This window comes from Myotis lucifugus, unplaced genomic scaffold, assembly GCF_000147115.1.
Source record: "Myotis lucifugus unplaced genomic scaffold, Myoluc2.0 scaffold_194, whole genome shotgun sequence".
Taxonomy (NCBI): domain Eukaryota; kingdom Metazoa; phylum Chordata; class Mammalia; order Chiroptera; family Vespertilionidae; genus Myotis; species Myotis lucifugus.
In genome coordinates, this window is record NW_005871242.1 from 2240131 (window position 1) to 2264234 (window position 24104).

The window sequence follows — 24104 nt, forward strand, 5'->3', positions numbered from 1 at the left end:
GCCTAGAAGAAAGAACTAACTAGACAAAGCATTTATTCTGTTTGGGCCTCAATTTCCTCAACTGTCCAATGGGGTCAATTGAAAGCAGTATATACACAGTAGGGCCCCTTATGTTAGGGGTGAGATTAAAATGTCGCCTGGGCCCGAGCCGGTTTGGCTCAGTGGATAGAACGTCGGCCTCGGACTGAAGGGTCCTGGGTTCGATTCCGGTCAAGGGCACATACCTCGGTTTGCAGGCTCGATCCCCAGCCCTGGTGGGCAGCAACCAATCGATGTGTCTCTCTCATATCAGTGTTTCTCTCTTTCTGTCTTTCCCTCTCCCCTCCATGCTCTCTAAGAAATAAATGGGGCTGGTGAGGATTAACAAAAAACCAAACAAAAACAAACTTGCATGGTCCTTCTAGCACTTTGCATACACTAAACATTTTGGACGGGTGTGAAAACCGGTTTGTTTTTTCAGAAGTCATTTTGTGATATCCTCGTGGGGCTCTAGGGCACCCTGACAGCAATCCTGGTCAGCCACACAGGAATGCATGAAGGTCCCTGCTTGCAGTAAAACCCTTTCCAGTAAGAAAGCGTAACCTGGAAATATAACCTTTTCCCAAACCGACAGTGGTTTCCCAGAGCAGACCTGCACCTGGTGCTGTAGGAGGGGTGTGTCTCGAGGGAGGAATGGCCAGAGCTGAAGGCAGGACCGCACATCTGGGTGCTTCTATGTGACAGCTGGATTGCTCTCCCTTCCCTGCAGGTGCTGGAGGGGACGCCCCTGTTCGCAGAACTCTCCGGGAACCTGGTGCCCGTCAAAAAAGCTGCCCAGCAGCGGAGTTTCCAGTTCCAGTCATTCCGGGAGAACCGTCTGGCCATTCCTGTGAAGGTGCCGACCTCGCTTCCGGGTCTAGAAAGCTGGGGAGGCAGAAATCTCTCGGCCAACCTCGTGGCCTGTGGAACGCCCCCCTGAGTCCCCTCTGTGTGATTGGATTTAGGTGAGGGACAGCAGCCGAGAACCAGGAGGGTCCTTGTCGTTCCTGCGCAAGGCGATGAAGTACGAGGACACGCAGCACATCCTCTGCCACTTGAACATCACCATGCCCCCCTGCACCAAGGTGAGCTGCCCCCTGAGGCGGATGCTGGGCCAGAGGTGGGGTCCCTGAGGAGGTCGTAGGTCGACCACTTCCAAAGGGCTTCCCCCTGTTGAAAAGCTGCCTTTGAATTCCCTGAGGCTCGGGGAGCCTCGGGAAGGCTCTTCGGTCTCCTCTGACATTTGGCTGTGGCCTGGCAGGGACAGCAGGCCTGGCCCTTTCTGCAAATCTCAGGAACAAAACATCCGTGTCAGGTGGCAATCTGCGTGTTCACCCTAGGGACTAAGTCCCTTCGAGGAGGTTCGAAGGAACCTGAAAAGCATCTACCTGGCACCCCTCGCTTGAGGCCTCTGAGGCTTAGAACTGGGCATTGAGTTGCTCAAGGTCACCCAGCCATTTGATAGCTTTTTTTGAGCCTCTTTTTCAGGTGCTTCCCCAGGGAGGCAGGCCCTCAGAGAAGGGATCCCTGGTGTCTCAGCCAGTGCAAACATCCAGGTTTTTGAGCTCAGCAAAGGCATCTTAACCAAGTATGGCCGCTTATTGAAATCCGTAGGGGTGTCCGCGTCAGCATATGTCACAGGGACTTGGGAGTGATCATATGTCTCCATGTTTTTGCTGGTATTGTTTTAATAATCAGCCTTCCCTGCCAAAATAGAAAAGCAGCAAGGTTACACTCATGCATCTGTGGCTCAAATTCTCCTTCCTGTCTGGGGACCAGGGGAAGCCAACTTCTCTTTCAAAATAGAATTCCTGCATCCTTGAGCAAGCATCGGGGTGCTTTTCCATGGCGTTAGACCTCGGACCAGTGTCACAAGTGGGTCTTTTGAGCAGAAAGGAATCCAGAAAACCTCTCTTTTTTTAGTTCAAACCCCAGCTTCACCATTTATTAGCTGAGTGAGCTTGCACAAGTTATTCAGTCTGTCTGTGCCTGTTTCCTCATCGATGACATGGTCATTGTGAGGATTACACAGGGCCTGGAACATGATAAGGGCCTCGCGGGTTTGTAATTATTGCTATTATTTTTTAAATATATATATTTTTTATTGAATTTTTAAAAAGAAAGGAAGGGAGAGGGAAAGAGAGGTAGAAACGTCAATGAGAAACTTTATTGATCAGCTGCCTCCTGCACGTCCCCTACTGGGAATCGAGCCCACAACCTAGGCATGTTCCCTGACAGGGAATCAAACTGGTGACCTCTTGGTTCCTGGGTTGATGCTCAATCACTGAGCCACATCAGCTAGGCATTATTACTGTTATTAATATTATTATCACTAGAGGCTCAATGCACGAAATTCGTGCAAGAGTAGGCCTTTCTTTCCCCGGCTACTGGCACTGGCTTCCCTCTGGCACCCGGGACCCGGGCTTCCCTCACAGCCCCGGCTTTGTCCAGAAGGTTATCCAGAAGGACGTCTAGTCTAATTAGCATATTGTGCTTTTATTATTATAGATTACTATCATCATTATTAAATTATGTGCGGATTAGCAACACCCTCTCACTCCCACACTTCTACTCTTTGTGTTCAGGCTCCAAAGAAGTTGGAGTCTTACTGTTCTCTACCCGACAGCTTATAGGCTTGAATTCCCTTCTCCAAGAAGGGAGAGAGCCTGAAACCCACAGCACCCTTTCCTTGTCGTCCTTCTGCAGGGGGGCGGAGCCGATGACAGGAGACGGACTCTGACACCGCTGGCCCTGAGATACAGCATTCTCAGCGAATCCACACTGGGTATACACCTCCCTGGCATGCTATGTGCCCGCTACCTTTTCCAAGGAGGTTGTGAGTGAGCCCACTCCTCTCACCCTCACAGCAGGTCCCTGTTGATATGACTGACGCAGCAGGTGTCAGGTTGATATGTTATAAACACAGCAGGTGGAGCCTTTGGCTTGGGTCTCCTCCTGACCCTTCCAGGGTTCTCCATTAACCTGGTGCACACTGAGGTTCACCCCTGACATGGGCACCCACCTGAGGTCATTGACTCACCCCTGTCGATTCTGTGTCCCGCCGAGGCTACTCAATGAAATCCCATGCTTCTCCCCAGGTTTTCTCAGTGGGACGGACCGAGCAGACATGAAGATGGCCATTATATCCGAACACCTGGGTCTCAGCTGGGCAGGTGAGCCAGGGAGTTTGAGGTAGAAAAAGCACTTTGCCTGTGTACACCTCCCCCTAATGAGCACCTGACGAAAGCATTTCTAAACCTCTTTTTACCATCCATTGTGTTGTGATTGTCTTGGGTAGGTCTGTTGCCCAAGCAACACCTTTGGGGCCAATAGAAAGGCAGGTGCTCCCTCTCTCTCTCCCATTTCTATCTGGATTTCCTCTGTAAGAAAGAATCAATGTTTGACATTACAAGAGGCCTTAGAACTGATCTAGTTCACCTCATTTTACAGATGGGAAAACGGAGATCCCACTAAATAGAGTGACTTTAAATATGTAGCTAGTTAGGGACGGAGCCCAGAAAACCCAGCAAACAAATAACAAACACTCGAGCAAAAGCTAGGTCACCTGGCGGCCTGTCCACCGCCCCCTACACACTTCTCATTGCCTTTCCTCACAGGCTGGTGTTGCTGAGGGAAAAGGGGAATTAAAGGCTAAATCTCAACATTTTTCATTTACAATCTCCGGCAGTCGCTGAAATCTACCCCATGTCTTGTCAACAATAAGGGTGGGTCACATTTGAAGTGAAGAATGGGCAAAATAAAGTGAAAGCTCCAAACGTGCTTTACATAGTCATAGGCCCAATAACTGAATTCTCCCCCGTCTTTGGGTGAGATTTTATAATAATAGGCCTCCTCAGTCCCCCTGCAGAAGGGCTTCAGACAAACTCAGAAACCTAAGCAAGAACTTGCTGAAGGGCAGTGTGACCAAGGTCCACAACAGGAATTCAGAGACTTCATTCTTTAAGCCAAAAAAAAAAAAAAAAAAGAATGTCGATTCTCAAAAGGTGTGTGTGTGTGTGTGTGTGTGTGTGTGTGTTACAGGCACCTTCTGATTCTCACTGTAACTTTCCCTCTGGTCTTTCTCATCCTTGAAATTAGACTCTGAGGCTGCTCTCCCTTCTAAAGCACCTGTGAGACATAACAATAAAAATAATGGGAAGGAAAATAGGCGAACATTCTGTGTTATTGCCTGGCTTTTAGAGGGGAACTTGTATTTTCATTTAAAATGTAAATAATGCCTTTCCCTGAAGAAATGTAACCACAGGAATGCATTGCCATTCTAATTGCTTCCTGGTGGAATGTGAGTGGCCTCCTGGTGCCATACAGACAGCCCTGGAGTGGGCGTCCGCAGGCTCGGCCCACTCCTGGCTCTGCACCAGCTTCTGTGACCTTGGATAAGTTGCTAACCTTTCTAAGAGGCTGCCTGGTCATCTTAGATTTCACTTGGTATTTCTCGGTAAGAAGGAATATCCAATCCAAAGGTGCTTGGGCGCTGGAGCCCAGCTCCGGCTTGGCTCACACCGGGCCTTGTTCTTTGCTTGCAGAGCTGGCCCGGGAGCTGCAGTTCAGCGTGGAAGACATCAACAGGATCCGCGTAGAAAACCCCAACTCGCTGTTGGAGCAGAGCGCAGCCTTGTTGAACCTCTGGGTCATCCGTGAAGGCACAAACGCCAAGAGTCAGTACCATTAAGCTGAGGACGCCTCTCTGTCCAAAGCCTGTGCCAGGACCTAGTCTTCTCCACAGTAGTTCTGCTTTCAGAATCCATGTTTCATGTTAGCCTTCGGATCCGATCTGTTTTGCACTCTGTCCCTCTCACACACACACCTCTCGGGCTCACTGGGTCTTCTGGGCAATCCGCCAGAAGAGGAAACCAGAGAACCTTGGCCTCCAGCTTGCCCCCGTCCTCACAGTCAATGACAGTTGCACCAGGACCCCTAGGTAGCAGCACACGTGTAGGGTATGTGACTTCCTGTTGAATTTCTCAAACAAATGAGGACCGTCCTCTGGGGACAGAGCACGGGTGAGCGAAGCCTGTCCTCCTCCTCCTCCCAGAAGCCTCTTTTCCTCCAACCTGGGGGAAGATTTGTCTCACTCTTTTCAGCTCCTCCTCAACCAAATTCCCGTAGTCAAAACCACTAAGAGGAAATGGAGTGTTTCCATTTGCATCTCAAGTCCACTGGCCCTGAGATACAGCATTCTCAGGACCAAGCATTTTAACTATTCTCACGCTCCTTCTCTTGTAGTTTTCTTCTTAAATGACAGTAGTCTTTCCAGGCTTTGTAATTGGCCACTATTAGGGACTGGACTAGATCTATTAAAGGATAAGGACATCTTCTCCACAGAGGCAGTTGGCTTTGATTCTGACCAAAGAGGAATGCCTCCACATTCTGAAAAAATAAACCACCTCCCCCCATCTCCCGTTTCCCTCTCCCGGTGTTCAGAGCCCCGAGGCATTCTGCACTGCCCTGCACCCATCAGAATTCCCTCGCAAGCCCTTCTTTCCTTCTCCCCGACAGTGGAGAACCTGTACGCCGCCCTGCGGAACATTGACCGGAGCGAGATCGTGAACATGTTGGAAGGCTCTGGCAGACAAAGCCGCAATCTGAAACCGGACCGGCGGCACACGGAGCGGGACTACTCCTCCTCGCCCTCCCAGATGAATGGTGAGTGTCCCCTGTGAGGAGGTGGGGCTGGGCCAAGCCGGCCTCCCAGCCTCCAGCCAGAGACTCTTCATGAAACCATCTCCCCCGTGGGTGGGAGGTCTGTCTCCACAACTCCCTCCCCAGGGTGGTGAGGAAAAGGTGAGCAAGAGAGACAGGCCACGCTACCCCAGCAGCAGGCTGCCAGGGGGACCTGGTGTCCTAGTGGAAGAGTTTGGGGCAGCTGCTGGACTCCTGCCCCTACAGGTCGCACGTCCTCTGTGCAGCTCTGCACCAGGCCCGGGCGCTCTCTGGGCATCCGTGTCCCCATGTGTAAAACAGTCAGTAGCTGAGGAGCAAAGGGCATGGAGCTGCTGGCCCAGGCTCTGATGTGGATTAGTTGGGTGCTACTTTAAAAGTCCTATTTATTGCAGCCCCCCCGTGAGGCTAAGCAGGTTACTTTTCTTTGAGTCCAATGTCTCCTTTTCTCTCTCTCCCTTTTTCCTCACCCCGCCTATTCCCCCTCACTCTTTGTGATGTGGTTCAGCATGCACAGGAGCCCCCAATGTGACCAGGCCCCTGGGGGGGGTGACCTTTGCCCTCAGCACTCCCACTGCTGTCTCTTGAGGACCACTTTCCTTTCAGCAGCCGTGGAAGGAGCCAGCGCATGAAGGAGCGGGCCAGAGACTCCCACTCCCGGCCCTACAGCTGCCCTCCTCTAGCCGTGGGCACAGAGGCAGAGCAGAGACCTGCTCTGTGGTGGGAGCAGGGGGCTGGGTTCTAGTCCCTCTCCCCTCCTGACTCCAGGTGCGGCTGTCATCGTCTCTTCTTTAAAATCAGCAATTGGGTTAGATCCCTCAGATTCCTTACAGACCCTGAAAAACAATGTTTAATTTTGTGAACTATCGTCCTCTGGTGCCTACTATCACCCTGGACAGCTGCATTGCGCTGTTTCTGCTCCCCAAGCTCCTAGTTTAATGCTAGTCCCCAGCCATTCACACGTGTGCTCCTGTGCGGGCACCTGTGGCGCTGGGCATGGTCCTGAGTGGGTAAGTTCTAGGCTGGTCTGGGCACAGGGCCTCCTGCCAGGTGGAGCTGGCTCAGGCCAAGCTCCTCACATCTTTCTCTCTCCATGTCCTGTGTCTCCCGGAACATGCCATCTAGCGGCCCTGGGTGCAGGGTTCATCGTCTGTTGATCATGTCCTGTCGCCTCTCTCTTCTGCCTCTGACCTCATTGGACCTCATTCTCTCCCACCGCCTGTCTCCACTGTCTCCGCCTCGGACAGGTGTTCGGGGCCGTCAGCCTCCGCACATGCATGTCATGGGGGACTCCTGGCCCTCCCCCGCCCCGCGTCTCACAGCTGCGTGCCAGGGCATGTGTGTGCGTGCGCAGGGCTTGTCTCTGGCTCCAGGTGGAGGCTGCAAGCTGTGCACTGCTCACTCCTCAAGTCCCGCGTAAAGGGCTCTAAGACAGTGGTCCACCTCGTGCCTCGGGGACCTGGCTGGAGCGGGGCGGGGCTGCTAAGTAGACCCACTGGCTTCCACACAGGAAAGAGCGAGGGCGGTGCGGGAATGCTGCCAACTCCGGAAACCCAGCTGACAGCGCCCTTCTTGTCTGTGTGATAACCCATCACTTGGTTGGGTTTCTTAACATCCCAGGCTTTTTAGTGAAGTCAGATCAGCAAGTTTTTGTTTTCTTGTGCCCCAATTATGTGCCTACAGGACAATGGGCCCATCGATTTACTAAAAAAAAAAAAAAAAGGAATTACAACAATTAAAAATCTGTTAAGAGGATAGGTCCCATGTTAAGTGTTCTTACCACAATAAAATTTTTTTTAAAGAGTTACTGCCCAGACATTTATGAGCGCCTCACGTTGGCCATTGGCTATAGGCCTCCCAGCCCCTGTCTGTCCTAGAGGCTCAAACGCCTAAACAGAGCTCTACGTCCCTGTGTGGGGCTGGGTCTCTCTGTGCCCCGTGGAAAGGTCTCTGTTTCAGTTGGCCAGCTCATCTGGCAAATATTTTTGCGTGCCAGGTGCTCTTCTAGGCAGGGAAGATAAATCAGTTCTCAAACAGCCTCTCCCTCCACAATAAACAACCCAAACTCTGCCTTCATGGAGCTTACCTTCTGTTTGGAGAGTCCAATAGGAACCTAATATGTAAGTGGATTATATAATATGCTAACAGGTTACAATAAGTGGTGTGGAATAAAATGGGCCCTAGGAAGGGGGGTGGGAGTGCTGGGGTTGGGGGGTAGATGAATGGTGGGAGTGGGGAGCATTTGAACAGAGCCTAGGAGACGAGGGAATGAGCCATGGGAACATGGGGAGAGGACATCCAGACAAGCACACATTCAGTGGCCCTGAGTGGGAGGCTGGTGTGCTCATAGAGCAGTGAGGGGCCACAGGGGCTGGGCAGAGGGAGGGAGGAAGGAAGGAGGGAGCAGAGACCAGAGGGCCATGGGGGCCAGCTCTTACAGACTATCCTCGGGATATTGGGTTTTACTTGGAGTGAGGTGGAGGGCTATGGGAGGCTTTGGAGCAAAAGAGTAACATAATATAACTTAAGTTGTTGGGGTTTTTTGTTTGTTTGCTTGCTTTTTGTTAATCCTAACCCAAGGATGTTTTTCCCATTGATTTTTAGAGAGAGTGGAAGGGAGGAAAGGAGAGGGGGAGAGAGAGAGAAACATCAATGTGGGAGAGACACAGCGATTAGTTGCCTCCTGCACACGCCCATGTACCTGTAACCCAGGTACATGCCCTTGAGTGGGAACAGAACCTGAGACCCTTCCGTGCACCAGCCGACACTCTAACCACTAAGCACACCAGCCAGGGCCTAACTTAAGTTTTTAAAGGATCCCTCTCACTGCTTTGTTGATTGTAGACAGCGACAAATTGAATGTTTCTGTGCTTCCTGGCTTCTCTGTCCAAACTCATCACCCCTCCTGAACCCCCTCTTCCAGCAGGTCTCCTGACAGGCACAGGCTGTGTGCCCTGCGTGCACACCCCTGCCAGGGCCTGAGCAGACACTCAGAAACTGACTCCCAGCATGGTCCCTTCTGCCTCTCTGGGCACCGGCATTGGCTTTTGTTTGTTTTTCCTACCTTCTTCCCTGTCCCAGGAAGACCACCCCACATCTGGGTGCCCTTCTGGCTTGGAGAGAAGGAGCAGGAGGGTCAGAGGTGGAAGGCTGGGAGACAGCAGCCTCCTGCAGTTGCTCTGGCTTTCTCCTGGGCAGGAGCAGTGATGGCTTGTCCTGAGGCCAGCCCAGCCCTCTGCACGGATGCTCATGGTCAAACCTTGCCTCCTTTGTGCTTGACCTCATTTCTCTGCTTCTCTGAGTCTCCTTATGAAGCCATGGGGACTAAGGGCAGGGATTGGTTGCTCCCTGGTGTCAGGGGAATAGGAACCTGAGGTCTGTTTTCCTGCCTTCCTGCCTCCTCTTGCCATCTGTACCTGGACTGGCCGAAGCAGAAGGGGGCTGAAGCCAAAAGGCCACTTGCTTCCCCTACACAGGAGGGGGGGCAACCCAGGCTCTTGGGTAATAAATGTGTAGACAAAGATTACCTAAGAGCAGGGGAAAATAGCATGTTCCTAAAAATAAAACATTTCTTCTATGAAAGGAAAAAGTGGACACCTCACACCCACACTTGTCAGCTCCATTTGGTTTGATAAATTGAACATATATGAATGTCTTCTTAGAAATCAAATGTGTTTTATTTCTATCAACTTTTTAAAAAATACAACTGCTGAATTTGGCTCCTGAGGTCAGGGTGTCTGTCCACTCCTCGTCTAGCTTGCTACTGACATTAACAGGATAATCATTACATCCAGATAAGCAGAGACAGACCCACATGATAAGCTGAGATGAGGAGAGACCTGGGGAGGGACCCCTGGACTGTCCTCTGTCCAAAAGCAATCTGTATGGTTGCCTTTTACCTGGTTCCCCCAACAAGCAACCCAAAGGAGAGGCCTCTAGACTGAAGGATGTGCTGGTGACTACGGTATGGCAGCGTCGCATGAGACTCCTAGAGAGACAGATACATCTGAAATGCAACCCAGGGAACTCAGCAGACCTTACTGTGGTCTGGGTGCCACCTGTGAGATGTTCCTTATGAGGCTGTGCTCAGGCCTTAAAGAACATTGCTCTGACTTAGTAGTAATCCCCACCAGCACGGAGTATGGCCACCTACAGCCTCAGATCCAGGCTTGTGGGGCTGTGGGTGGACCAGTGGGGTCCTCTGAAGACAGAAAGGGAGCAGTGAGGTGTAGCCCCTAAATGCTTTTACCAGGGGAAGGGCTCCAGGATAAACACAAGACGCGAGAGGGTGTGCATGAATTAGTTCTCTTTACAGACATTTTCATTTAAGTGAACACCATGGCGTTTTAAGGTGGAAAAGTCGCAAAGAATACCCAGGAATGAGCCTTAGGTATTCTGTGGCCAGTAGAGCTACCATCTCCCAGTCTTCATCAAGACGTACTGAGATTCCCAGGAATGACAGAATGTTCATCTGGCCATATCTGAGGGGCTGTTTAAGATGCATTTCACATCTGGCCAAGAGGAGGTAACTGGGACTGAATATACCCTCCTGTTTAAAACAGCCCCCGAATGGACAAAATATACAAAGTAAACGTTTTCAAGACATTGGACATCAGGCAATAAAGGGCAGTGATCCATGAGACCTGGAAATACACAAAGTGAACCCTACTGCTAGTTTCTAGGTCATGGCATAGGGAAGAGAAATCCAAGAGGACTTCCTGGATTGAGGAGAGGTTGCTGAGAGTCCAGGGAGACTAAGGCAGCTAGAGGTCCCAAGATAGATTACCAGGGAAAAGAAAGCTGCACAGAGAACTCTGGAGATCAGAGAACTCTGCCTCTGGAAGTTTTGGTTGAGTATAATCAGCTGTACCCAATAGGCAGACAGATCTCTCACAGGCATTGCATAGGGAACAAAGAAAGGTTCTGTCTCAGAAATGGAGAATAGCAGTGCTCCACCCCTGCCTAATCAATCTTATAAGTAAAATTAAAAAGGATCAAACTATTTCCAAGTAACCTAACTGCACAAAAAACAAAGCTTGGGAATATTTATGAGAATATGGAAATATCCAGCACCAAACAAGAAAAAATTCATAATGTCTGACATTCAATTAAAGATTATCAGACATACAAAGAGGCAGGAAAGCATGACTCATAATGAGGAGGAAAAAAATCAATCAATTGAAACTGACCCAAAACTGACACAGATGTCAGAATTAGCAGACAAAACTGGTCAAGTAATTATTATAACTGTATTTTAGGATTCAAAACATCAAGTAGAGACATAGAAGATATTTTTAAATGATCCTAACCAATCTTCTAGAGATAAAACTATAATGTGTAGGATTAAAAATACACCAGGTAGGATTAGACATTACAGAAGAAAAGATTACTGGATTTGACTACATAGTAATAGAAACTCTCCAAAATGGAACACAGAAAGAATAGAAAATTTAAAAAAATCAGTGAGCTATGTGACAATTTCAAGTGACCTTATATTTGTGAAATTAGAATTCCCAACAGAGAACTGAGTGAAAAAGTATTTCAAGAAATAATGGCTGAAATTTTTCCAAATTTGATGAAAGCTATAAATACACAGATCCAAGGAATTCAATGAACCACATGCACAAGAAACATGAAAGCAACTATGCAAAGGCATATTTTAAACAATTTGGTCAAAACCAGTTATAAAGTCTTAAAAGCAGCCAAAAAACAAAAACAAAAACCACAGTATGTAAAAATGAACAAAGAATATCAGGTTTCTGATTGGAAATAAGTGAGAAGACAGTGGAGCAACATTTTTAAAGAACATCTCTAAAGTAACCTAGAATTTTGTACCCAACAAAAATAACTTCTAAAACTGAAGGCAAAAGAAACTTTTCCAGACTTACAAAAGCTGAAAGAATTCATCAGGAGAGCCATGCTATAAGCAATGTTAAGGGGAAAAATAAAAGCCCTTCAGGCCAAAGGAAAAGGATAACAGACAGGATAAATACATTATTTTCTAATTAGATGTCTCTTCAGAAGCCCTGAAAACAAGGAGAAAGTGGAGTGAAATATTTAAAGTGTAAAGAGGGAAAAAAACCACAGCAATCTAGAATCCTGTATCCTGAAAAATTATCCTTCAAAAGTGAAGAAGTAAATACTAATACAAACAAAAATTGAGGGAATATTTTGCCAGCAGGCCTGTCTTGCAAAAAAAAATATTAAAATAAGTTCTTTGGAGAGAAAGAAAATAATACAGATCAGAAACTCAAATCTACATAGAGTAAGGAAGAACATCAAAGAAGGATTAAGTAAAGATAAAATAAAAACTTTTATTTTTCTTATTCTTAGTTGATCTATAGGATAAGCTTGTTCAAAATAATAGCAGCAATGTATTTATTTATGCTTATATATGCTTATATATAAGCAAAATGAATGATGAATGACAGCAGACATCTATGATAGAAGGAACGGGAGGGAAGAAATAAGATTATTATGTTATTATAAGGTATTCACATTGCCCATGAAGTGGTATGGTGTTATTTGAAAGTAGACTTGTATTACTTGGAAATGTATATTGCAAACTCTAAGGCAATTGTTTAAAACAAGTTTTTTTTAAAGCATAACTAATATTCTAGGAAAGGGGAGAAATTGATTCATATAAAATACTCAAAATCACAAAAGTCAAAAAAAGAGTGGAAGACAAAAATAGGAACAAAGAACGAGGACAACAAATAGAAAACAATAATAAATATGGTAGATATTAATCCAAATATATAGATGATCACTTGAGTGTCAATGGTCTAAATGCATCAATTAAAAGATAGAGATTGTCAGAGTGGATCAAAAAACACAACTCAATTATTATCTACACGAAACCCACTTTAAATATAAAGACACATACAAATGAAAAGTGAATGGATGATGAAAAATATACCATGCTAACACTAATCAAAAGAAAGCAGGAATAGTTATATTAATTTCAGACAGAGCAGACTTCAAAACAAGTAAAGTTAGGGATAAAGAAGGGCGTTACATAACAATAAAGAGGTCAATTTCTCCTAGAAGACGAAACAACCCAACCATAGCACAATATACATTCTTCTCAAGCTCACATGGAACATGTGCCAAGAAAACTGCCTTCTGGGCCATACAACACACCTTAACAAATTTAAAAGAATAGAGATCATGTAATAAATCAATATAATTCATCAGATTAACAAAGTAATAAAACAACAACCATATGATCATCATAATAGATATAGAACAAGAATTTGACAAATCCAACATCCATTCCTGATTAAAAACCAAAAAACCTCTCGGCAAAGTAGGAATAGAAAAGAATGCATTCAACCTGATGAAGGGCATCTGCAAAAAAACCTAAAGCTAACCTTACACTTTATGATGAATGCTTTGACTCTAAGTTCAGTTACAAGACAATGATATGTACTCTTACTGCTTCTGTTCAACATTTATTAGGGGTGCTAGCCAGTACAATAGGGCAAGTAAGAGAAATAAATGGCAACCACATTGAAAAGGAAGAAGTAAACCATTTACTCAGACAACAAGATCACATGTATAAAAAAATCTAGTGGAATCTACAAGAAGTGATGGATAAATAAGTTCAATAAGCTTGCAAGATACAATTTCAAGATCTAAAATCAGTTGAATTTATATACTAGCAATGAACAATTATAAAAGAATACTATTTACAATAGCATTGAAAAAATTGAAATACTTGGAGATATATCTGATGAAAGATGTGAAAGACTTACACATTGAAAACTATAAAACATTTCTGAGAGGAATTGAAGAAGGCTTAAATAAAGGTAGAGGTACACCTTGATGATGGACCAGTAGACTTGATATTGTCAATTCTCTCAAAATGATCTATGTATTTGATGCAATCTCAATCAAGATCCCAGTATGCTTTTTCCCCCAGAAATTGACAAAGTAGTTCTAAAATTCACATGAAAAGACCTGAAGAATGAATAGAGTGGGAGGAATGAACAAATTTGGACTCATATTACCTAACTTCAAGATTTATTACAACGCTACGGTAATCAGTACAGGGTGGTATTGTCATAAAGATAAATAATCATCTTCTCTTCTGGTCCCTGGCGCTTTGGGAGTCGCGGGCTTCTGTGCAGAGATGGCCAAGTCCAAGAACCACACCACGCACAACCAGTCCCGAAAATGGCACAGAAACGGCATCAAGAAACCCCGATCACAAAGATACGAATCTCTTAAGGGGGTAGACCCCAAGTTCCTAAGGAACATGCACTTTGCCAAGAAGCAAAACAAGAAGGGCCTGAAGAAGATGCAAGCCAACGCCAAGGCCATGAGCACTCACGCTGAGGCCATCAAGGCCCTGGTCAAGCCCAAGGAGCCCAGGCCCAATATCCCAAAGGGCTGCAGCCGCAAACTCAGTCAACTTGCCTACATCGCTCACCCCAAGCTTGGGAAACGTGCTTGTGCCCACATTGCCAAGGGGCTCAGGCTCTGCCAGCCAAAGACCAAGGCCAAGGCAGAAACCAAGCCCCAGGCTGCAGGTGCGGCTGCAGCTCAGGCTCTCAAAGGGGCTCAGGCTCCTGCCCCCAAAAGTGCCCACGCTCCCGCTCCCAAAGGTGCCCAGACCCCCACGAAGGCTCCACAGTAGAGGCCTCTGTCTGCCGATGTGAGGACGGAAGGACTGGTGGGACCCCTGGGCTGCTGTCTGCGTGGCGCTGGTGTCCTCCTGTGCTGTTTGTACAAATAAACCTGCGGCAGGATCTGTCAAAAAAAGATAATCAGTGGAACAGAATAGAAGGTGCAAAAGCAATTCAATAGAGAAAGGAAACTGTTTGCAACAAGTGGTACTGGACCAATTGGATATCCATATGCAAAAATGAACTTGGATTTATACTTTGCACCATGTACAAAAAAATAACTTGAAATGGATTATAAATTAAGTCTAAAACCTATATAAAAATTTATAGAAACATAAAACTATAAAACTTCTAGATGAAAACATAAAAGAAAACCTTAATGACCTTGGGTAAGACAATGATTTCTTAGATAGAACACCGAAAGCACAATCCATAAAAGAACAAATTGATAATTTGAAGTTTATCAAAACTTCTTCTCTGCAATGTACCCTGTGAAGAAAATGAAAAGACCAGGCACAGATTGGGAGAAAATATTGGCAAATCTGATATAGGTCCTGTATCCAGAATATATAAAGAACTCTCAGAACTCACAATAAGAAAACAACCCAAATTTTAGAATGGACAGATACTTAATCCATAAAATGTTCAGATGGCAAATAAGTGCATGGAAAGATTCTCAACATTAGGGAGATACAAACTAAAATTACCAGGAGATACCACTACCCATAAGAATAAAATGAAAAAGACTGACCATACCAAGTGTTGACAAGAATGTGGAGGAACTGGAACTTTCATACACTGCTGGTGGGAATGTAAAACGGGACAGCCACTTTGGAAAACACTTTGGTTGTTTCTTGAAAAGTTAAACATATGCCATATGACCCAGCCATTCCACCCCTAAGGATTTCCACAAAGTAAAGACAGTGTATGTCCACACAGGCAAGCAGCTTTATTTGTAATAGCCCCATGTTGGAAACCCCAAATGTCCATTAGCAAACTGTAGTCTATCCATCCAATGGAATACAGCGTAGCAATAAAAATGCAAAAATCATCAATTCATGTAACAATATGGATTATACCCAACTATTAAGTTGAGTGAAAAGCCAGACAAAAAAAGAGTGCACATTGTATAATTCCATTTATATAAAATTCAAGGAATCCAAACTATAGTAACAGAAAGCAGATCAGTAGTTACCTGGAAATGGAGTGGTGAAAGAAAAGATTATGAAGCATGAGGAAACCTTTCAGGAATGATGGGTGTTCCTCTCTGCATGATGGTTTCAGGGGTGTATACCTATGTCAGAGACTATCAAATTATCTACTTTAAATACGGGGGGGGGGGCTAGCCAGCGTGGCTCAGTGGTTGAGCGTCGACCTATGAACCAAGAGGTCATGGTTCGATTCCCAGTCAGGGAACATGCCCAGGTTGCAGGCTCAGTGCCCAGTGGGGGTCATGCAGGAGGCAGCCAATCAGTGATTCTCATCATTGATGTTTCTATCTTTCTCTCCCTCTCCCTTCCTCTCTGAAATCAATCAATAAATAAGTAAATAAATACAAGGTGGAGCAAAAGGAGGTTTACAGTTGTTAGTATGCAAAATACAGAGTTCATAAAGCTGTTGTAATAATCATAACCTGCATGTCTTCCTCCATACAAACAACTGTAAGCCTACCTTTGCCCTACCCTGTATGTGCATTTATTGTATTTCTACTGTTCCTCAATAAAGATATCTTTAAAAGATATTAATGGGCCCTGGCTGGTTGCTCAGTGGTTAGAGAATTGGCTCCCAGACCAAAGGGTCATGGGTTTGATTCCTGGTCAAGGGCATGTACCTTGGTTGCAGATTCTATTCCTGGCCTCAACTTGTGCAGGAGGGAACCAGTCGAAGTGTCCCTTTCATATGGATGTTTTTCTTTGTCTCTAACTACCCCCCTCCTCCCTCCCTTTCACTTTCTTTAAAAATCAATGGAAAAAATATCCTCGAGTGAGCATTTAAAAAAAAATTATATATATATATATATATATATATATATATATATATATATATATATATATATATGGCAGATTCTAGTGAAAAGACCACTCTGACCAACTGTGCCTTAAGCAAGTCGCTGCACCTCTAGTTTCCTAATGTATAAAGTAGGAATAATATTACTTTCCTTGTAGGGTTGTTGTAATAATAATTTAAAATAACATGTTAGATATCTTTTATACAAAATAGGTGCTCCAGTAGTAATAGAATATAATAACGCTTTCAAAATAACAAGAAGAAAAGTAATTACCTGAATCTAAAGTGCCCTGCTTGCATATATCTGGAGAGATTTCTTTGGAGGGTTTGAAGCCATTGCCCCTGGCTTCCCAATTCCTTAGGTCACAGATTCACATACAATGACTTGCAGTTCATAACGTGGTAATATTCGACCCACTCATTTCTCTTACTCTCCCACATCTCTGTTCCTAGTTTGGTCAGATCTGAAAGGGGAGTCCCTTAGTCTCTGCCACTGTACAACCCTACCCACCGGCCACCCCACCACCTCATGGTCTCTTTCTCCTCCTCCTAATGTTGAGACCTGGAACCACACAGACTTGTAGCGGTCAGTCAGGAAGAAAACTCTCCTGGGAAGATTAAGCGAAGATGTGTGTCAATCACATAGCATGGTTCTGGGCTCATTGAGACATGTAAATGCTAGAATATGGACAAGGTCACCTGTTCCTGTTCTGGTGTCCCCCTCACACACCCAGAGAGTCTTTGGAGCCAATGAATTCCCAATCGGGTCTAGGCACGTGGGAGGAAAAGGTAGACACCATCCCTGCCCTCAAAGAGTGCACAGTTCATGAGCAGCTGAGTGGGGAACATGGCTGGGTTCAAAGAGGGGGAAATCAACGTGAATGGAAGTCGTTGGGAAAACATCATGAAAAAGAGGACAAAGAGAACCTTGTTTGTGTGTGCTGTGTGTTTGCAATCCCCAACCCTTTAGCCTGGTATAAGGCTTGTGATTGGACCTTAATTAATGTGTTTTGTTGAACAAGTGAATGAGGGTAGCTGGAGATGGTATTGTCAGAAGGAGAGAAGGGCTGGGAGCAGCTGAGGCCCAGAGCTGGGAATCAGGAGGGCCCATTTGGCTAAAGAAAGGCCCAGCCCAGGAAAGAGCCTGATGCGGGGGATGGGGTGGGGGTGCGGGATGAACGGCAGAATGAAGAGCCTGGACACCAGCTTAGAGTATCTAGCAAGGTACTCTGCAGGGGGCAGCGCCACCATATCCAGGTCCTCCCTTTGACTCTGTTGGGTCTTCAGAAGCTGGAGGTACACTCCCTAGTTCCCCAGACAAGCTGAGCCAAATGGAGAATCTTCTAGCTCCTTCTCCCACCCACAGATTGGCACCTGCTCTGAAGGGGAGTTGGAGGCCCTCTGTCCCCTTTTCACAGGGACTCCCCATTCCTGGCTAGAGGAGCCGCCTGACAGGACAGTGCTCATTCAGCTGGCACACAGGTTCTCACACATTTACACGTGCCACTCACTTGTGCTCCTAGTCACCTCTGAACATCAGGGAACCAATACGAAAGCCAATCAGAAAACTAGCAGGGACTCCTGGCCGAGCCAGTCAGGAAGGAACAGACGTTAAGAACAGGCTGTGCTGACCAGGGTACCGTGCACAGTGTCCTGAGCCAGCTGGCTCCGGTCCCACCTGCTCACTGCTGACCAGGAGCTGGAACACAACTCAGGGCCTGCAGGCAAGGAGCTCAGGGCAGAAAACTGAGCTGGCAGCCGACCTGCCTGGTGCCTCCTGGACCCTGTTTTGAACCCTTAGAGCCCTCCCTTGCGTCTCTTGAGATTGTTCAAGTTGCTAGAACCATTTGGCAACGTGAGGAAAAGTTACTTCATCCCAAACCAAATGATTTCCCATTTGAGCACTGCACCGAGGCCTGTGGGTGTTCAGAGTGCCCACTAAACCCCTCCAACCCTGGACCTGGGTGGGCTGCTCCCTCCCTTTAAGATACATTCCTGACAGATACTCCAAGGACTGTGCTCCAAGGACTGTGCTAAAGGGACGTTTTGAGCAAAGAAAGAACAACATTTCTTTCTGCCCAGCCGTGGAGAAGTGGGGTTTTCCTCCATTGGAGACAGATTGGAACACAAGTCCTTTGGATCAAGGCTTCTTGATCTAGCTCTGAGCTGGAAAGGAATTCCGTTCTCTTTGCCGTCCAGCAAAGGCGCCCTCCTCTTTGCCCCTCTCCCTGGCTGCCCCCACCCAAACCAGAGCCTTGTTTCTCCTGCCCAGGTGCTTTGGGCAGCAGCCACAAGCCCTGAGCAATGGAGTTTGAGCTTGGAAAGCCCTTCGCCCGGAATGTGCATGCCTCTCTGTGGCCGTGGCCGTGGCCGTGTGTGCGTGTGTGTGTGTGGACTTGCACGTGAGCGTGTGTGACAAAAATCGCTTCTGGAGCATGTTGCCCTCTGTCTGCCCATCCAGGTTACTCCTCGCTGCAGGACGAGCTGCTGTCCCCTGCCTCCCTGCACTACGCGCTTCCCTCTCCGCTGCGTGCAGACCAGTACTGGAACGAGGTGGCCGTCATAGACGCCATCCCCTTGGCGGCCACGGAGCATGACGCCATGCTGGAGATGTCTGACATGCAGGTGTGGTCCGCGGGCCTCACACCCTCTCTGGTCACTGCTGAGGACTCCTCTCTGGAGTGCAGCAAGGCCGAGGACTCTGACGCCACCGGCCACGAGTGGAAGCTGGAGGGGGCGTTCTCCGAGGGAACCCAGGGCCCCACGCTGGGCTCTCTGGACCTTGTGGAGGATGACACAGTGGATTCAGATGCCACAAATGGCCTTATCGATTTGCTTGACCAGGAGGAAGGTCAGAGGTCAGAAGAGAAGCTGCCAGGTCATAAGAGGCAGGAGGACTCGACAGGTGCAGGGCAGGACTCAGAGAATGAAGTGTCTCTTGTTTCAGGCCAGCAGAGGGTGCAAGCCCGCATCACAGAATCCCCCACTGTGAGTCGGGTGATGGAGACAAGCCAGGACAGGTAAGGGCTGGGCTGCCGGGGTGGGATGCCTTTCCTCGTCCTGGGTTTCCGGGTGACATTGTGCCTGGCCTTGAATGCTTGGGTGCTGCTGCCCACCCTGACTGTGTTCTAAACGTCCTGGGACAAATCCATTCAGTATCACCAGCTGGCCTCCGAAGCCGCCCAGAGCTCAGTCTGACCCCTGTCCTGTGAGAATGGAACTGTGGTCTGCAAAGGCCAGTTCCTCCCCAAGACACCCCTGGCTGTGGCCCGCAGGAGAGAGAGGCTTAGGGTGTTGGGATGAGGGAGCACACTTAGGGGAGAGGTTCTAGGCTTGGAGGAACCACGTCTCTAAGTGCAGCTGGGGCTGGGTGCCTGGGCCCCTATCACTGCGGAGTGCTTATCGTTGAAGACCATATTTAGAAACCTACAAGCCCCAGGGCCCGGGAAGTCATTCGTGTGGTCACACAGCTTGCGTGTGACAGAGCTGATAATGGTGCCCTTTCTCCTTTACCTTTTTGAAACAGTGAGGCTGGTGGGTTTATCTAGGACAGGACAGAGCTTTCAGCTGTCAGAGCCGGCTGTTCTTGTGGGTGACTCCTCACCAAGCTCCCTGTGACTAGAAGGCCTGGTGCCGTGCCAGCAGCAGGGAAGCATCGGTGGCAGTTCGGGCAGAAGGGCCTTGTGCACCTCGGGGACCCAGAGAGCCCTCAGACACAGAGAGCTCACAGCCACACCATGGACACCACACTCCCGGTGCTCCGAGTGCCGAGGGGGCTCGCGGCGAGGGGGAGAGAGGAGACAGGCATGGGGCGGGTCTCGCGTTGGCCCTCCTGGACCGGCTGGCACAGGAAACAAGCGACCGCAGCTGTTTCTTCCATGTCACTGTGCTTCCTCAATTCTCCCTAAAGCAAGGACACAGTTTATGTGTTCCAGAAGGCTGCGGCCACCCAAGGAGCTCAGGCCCGGCCAGGCCTTGGGAAACCTGTTCTCCTGTCCCCTTCCCATCCACACTGCTCCACTCAAAATGTGGAGCTGACTGGCCAGTCCCCAGGGTCCACTCAGTGTGGCCCAAAGACCATTGGAGGAGGGAGAGGAAGGTCGTTTAGAAGATGCAAGGATTTATTTAGTTCCCAGACTAATCCTTTGAGTAGGGGGAGGGGGAGAATTGGACAGACTGAGCCCGTGAGGGTTCAAAGTGAAATACTGGCTTTCCTGTGAGAGAGACCATCTTCCAACAACGCTGATGGCCATTCACCCAACAGCATTGATTGAACACTTAGCTGTGTGCTGGCCTCTGCACCGTGGCCACAGCGGGGTCACCAGATGAGGAACCAGAAGGCCTGGACGCTGGGCCTCAGGATGTTACAGTGTGGCTCTGGGACCTTGGTCAGCCCTCTGATGGGGACGAATTTTGTTCACTCACTCAGCAATATGTCTTGAGTGCCTACTATGTGCCAGGCATTTATAAAAAATGCCTAGGTACTGGGGATACGGCACTGAACAAAACAGACAGTCTACCCGTAAGAAGTTTCTATTCTAATGGAGAAACTGATGGTAACCAAGATAAGGTAAATAAAATTAAAAGAGAAATGCTAGATATTAAGTGCTAAAAAGAAAAATAAAGCAGAGAATGGGAGCAGGAGGTGTGGGGGGCAGGGGGAGAAGGGGTGGTTGGAATTATAGATAAGGTGGCCAGGGAAGCCTGGGAGAGTGACGTTGGAATAAAGACTTAAAGGAATTAGGGGTGACATCCAGCCAAAGGCCCAGCTAGTGCAGAGGCCTTGAAGTAGGGCATGCCCGGCACAGTTAAGGCACAGTGAGGAGGTCACTGTGCCTACCATAGATCAAGGAAGATGGGGTCGGGGAGGTAATGAGGCCAGACGTGTCAGGCCCTGAGGCTCATAGAAAGACTTGGGCATTTACTGGGAGGAATGCGGAGCCATTGGAGGGTTCTGAGCAGAGGAGTGAGGTGACCTAACAGATGCCTTGACAGCCTGACATGGCCAAGGGTAGAAACAGGGAGATGAGCAAGGAGGCCAGTGTTGGTGATGTGGACCAACATGGTAGCTGTGGTGGTGGCAAGAAGTGGCTATGCTCAGCGTATATTTTGAAAGTTGAACCAAAAGGGGTTTGCTTACAAATAAGCGTGGAGTGTGAGAAACGGAAGTCAAAGAGCTCACCAGTGTCCTTGACCTCACAACTGAAAGGATGAAGGTGCCCTTTACCACAGACTGGGGAAGACTGGGCGGAACTGGTCTGACCGTGTCCTCAAGGTCCCTGTCAGGAATCCGGAGGAGAGATGTTGAGGAAGCCATTTCCCACCTGCAGTTCGAGGAGGTGGTGCTGGAGACAGGCACCTGGGCATGAGCACATGCGGATGGGGTGTAAAGCCATGGCCTGAACGCGCTCCTTTAGGAAGTGGGTGTAGATAGAGCTGAGGTCTGAGAATTGGGCCCTGGGTGCTCCAATGTTCAGAAGTCAGGGAAATTAGGAGGAACCAACAAAGGACATGGAAAAGGAGAGGCCAGAGAGTGGGGGGAAACCAGGCAAATGGGGTGTCCCAGAGGCCACAGAAGAGTGTGTTTCCAGGGGGAGGGAGTGACTGCCTTTCAGGCGAGCATAGAGATGAGGACTGTTGAGTGCAGGCGGCCTGGAGGGCTGGAGGGGAGGGGAGAAACGTGATGGGTGCGGAGGCCCCATGACTGGATCTTTGGTGTGAGCCTAGTGCCTTGGGAGCCCAGAGTGGGGCCATCCACTCAAAAGGAGGGAACCAATGGCACTGGTACCCGTGGCCCTTCCCACCTGGACAGCATGGATGGCCCACCTGTACCTGTCTGGACAGGGCAGTCAGCTATGTGATTTGCTCACACTCTCCCGTCCCTCGGGTGGGCTGTATAGGGTGTGTCCTGGGTGAGCCAGGGCTCTGGAGGGGGAGGGTATCTCAAAGAGCAGAGACTGAAGGGTGACCAGGTGTCCTTTCTCTCTTCCGGGACCCCAGACTGCAGGACTGGGATGGGGAAGGCTCCATTGTCTCGTACCTGCAAGATGCTGCACAAGGTTCCTGGCAAGAGGAGGTCACGCGAGGCCCACACTCATTCCAGAGAACCGTCACCACCGTCAAAGGGCTGGAGCCCAGTGGGTCTCGGGAGTATGAGAAGGTCCTGGTGTCTGCGACTGAGCACTTGCAGCCAGAGCAGAGAGCCTGCAGGCTGACTGGGAACGAAGACAACAAGGCCACCGAGAGCGGGTGCAGGAGGCAGAGAGCACCTTCTCCCAGCTGGTAAAGGTGAGAACCCACAGGGAGGGGCCTGCTGATGCCTGTCCCAGCACCAGGCCACCTCCTCTTCACTCAGCCCAGAGCCGAGCATGTTTATTTGCTTTAAGCATTGTGGCGGTGACTTCACTTTCTCTAGAAGCTTCCTTGGTCTTGGTCTGTCTGCCTCCTTGACCCCTACTGAGGGAAGGGAGGGGCTGACCTGTGTGGAGCTCCTGAGCGCTCAGGCACAGCCTGTGCTGTCATTATCCTCACAACTGCCCGGCTCCCAGAGGTGATTCCCATCTGCAGCTGATGGTTGAGCAACTCGCCCAAGGTCACAGGGTCAGAAGTGGGCTTTGAGTCCAGTCTGGCTGACTCCAAAGCCATGGGTCTTGTTTTCTCTTTTCGTCATGTTTTAGAAAGGACTTAGAGCTGGGTGTTGGGCTAACTGGTCCAACCATGGTCTGCGTGGCTGTGGACAAGCCCCTCTCTTCTTGGCACCTTGGTTTCCTCACTGGTAAACGAGGAGTGAATGGATTATCGCCGAGGTTCACCCAGCGGGAATTCTGGTTCCGGGTTGGGCTCATCAAGGGGCACAGGAGAGGGACGGGGAGAACCTTCCCACCACAGACTCGCTCTCCTCTCCTCCAGTTCCCTGGCCTGATCCTCCATCAGCTCTCCCTCCTTCCATCCCTTTCAGTTTGTCCTACTGTACTTTTTTTGTTTGTTCACTTTTATCTTCATGCTCCATTCCCATTTTCTTGCCCCTCCTCATTCCCACAGGCATCCACTTTAATGTGGTTTTTGTTTGTTTGTTTGTTTAGATATATTTTTATTGATTTCAGAGAGGAAGCCAAAGGAGACACAGAACACACACTCATGCACACATTAAAAATACATGGGCACAGACCAGCAACGCCAATTTCATAAGGGAGCGAGAGATAGAAACATCAATGATGAGAAAGAATCATCGATCGGCTGCCTCCTGCATGCCCCACACTGGGGATGGAGCCTGCAACCCGGGCATGTGCCCTGACCAGGAATCAAACCATGACCTCCTGGTTCATAGGTTGACACTCACTGAGCCATGCCAGCCAGGAATTAATGTGTTTTTTGAAAAAAAGGTTTTATTATGAAAAACTGCAAATAAATACAAAACAGACAGAATATCATATCAACTCTCCATGCACACACCACCCAGGCTGCACAATTACCTACTCATGGACAATCTTGTTTCATCTGAACCCCCATCCACTCTCTCCCACCTCCCCCAGATTATTTTGAAGCAAATTCCAGATATCTTATTAATGTCTTTTTTAAATGTACGGGTTCTTATGAAATTGGCGTTGCTGGTCTGTGCCGATGTATTTTTAATGTGTGCATGAGTGTGTGTTCTGTGTCTCCGTTGGCTTCTTACTGTTCAGTCAGCACCGTTTCCTCACCCAGGATCTGCCTCCTTCCTCCTGGTCTCGCCTGCTGCTTTCTTCTCTTCCTGTGCTCCTACCTGAAACC

General features: G+C 48.3%; 1 protein-coding gene and 1 pseudogene across 1 annotated transcript in view; both read left to right on the forward strand.

Annotated features, from left to right (window-relative positions):
• LOC102425267 (ankyrin-1) overlaps positions 1-22620 on the forward strand; it is an 81248-nt gene extending 58628 nt beyond the window's left edge. Inside the window, 7 exon segments of the mRNA XM_023760824.1 lie at positions 749-874; positions 984-1138; positions 3127-3191; positions 4563-4694; positions 5536-5682; positions 18796-19354; positions 22335-22620. Coding sequence (XP_023616592.1) covers positions 749-874; positions 984-1138; positions 3127-3191; positions 4563-4694; positions 5536-5682; positions 18796-19354; positions 22335-22620 — 1470 coding nt within the window.
• On the forward strand, positions 13797-14338 carry LOC102420798 (annotated as a pseudogene).
• Positions 22621-24104: the final 1484 nt, after the last annotated feature.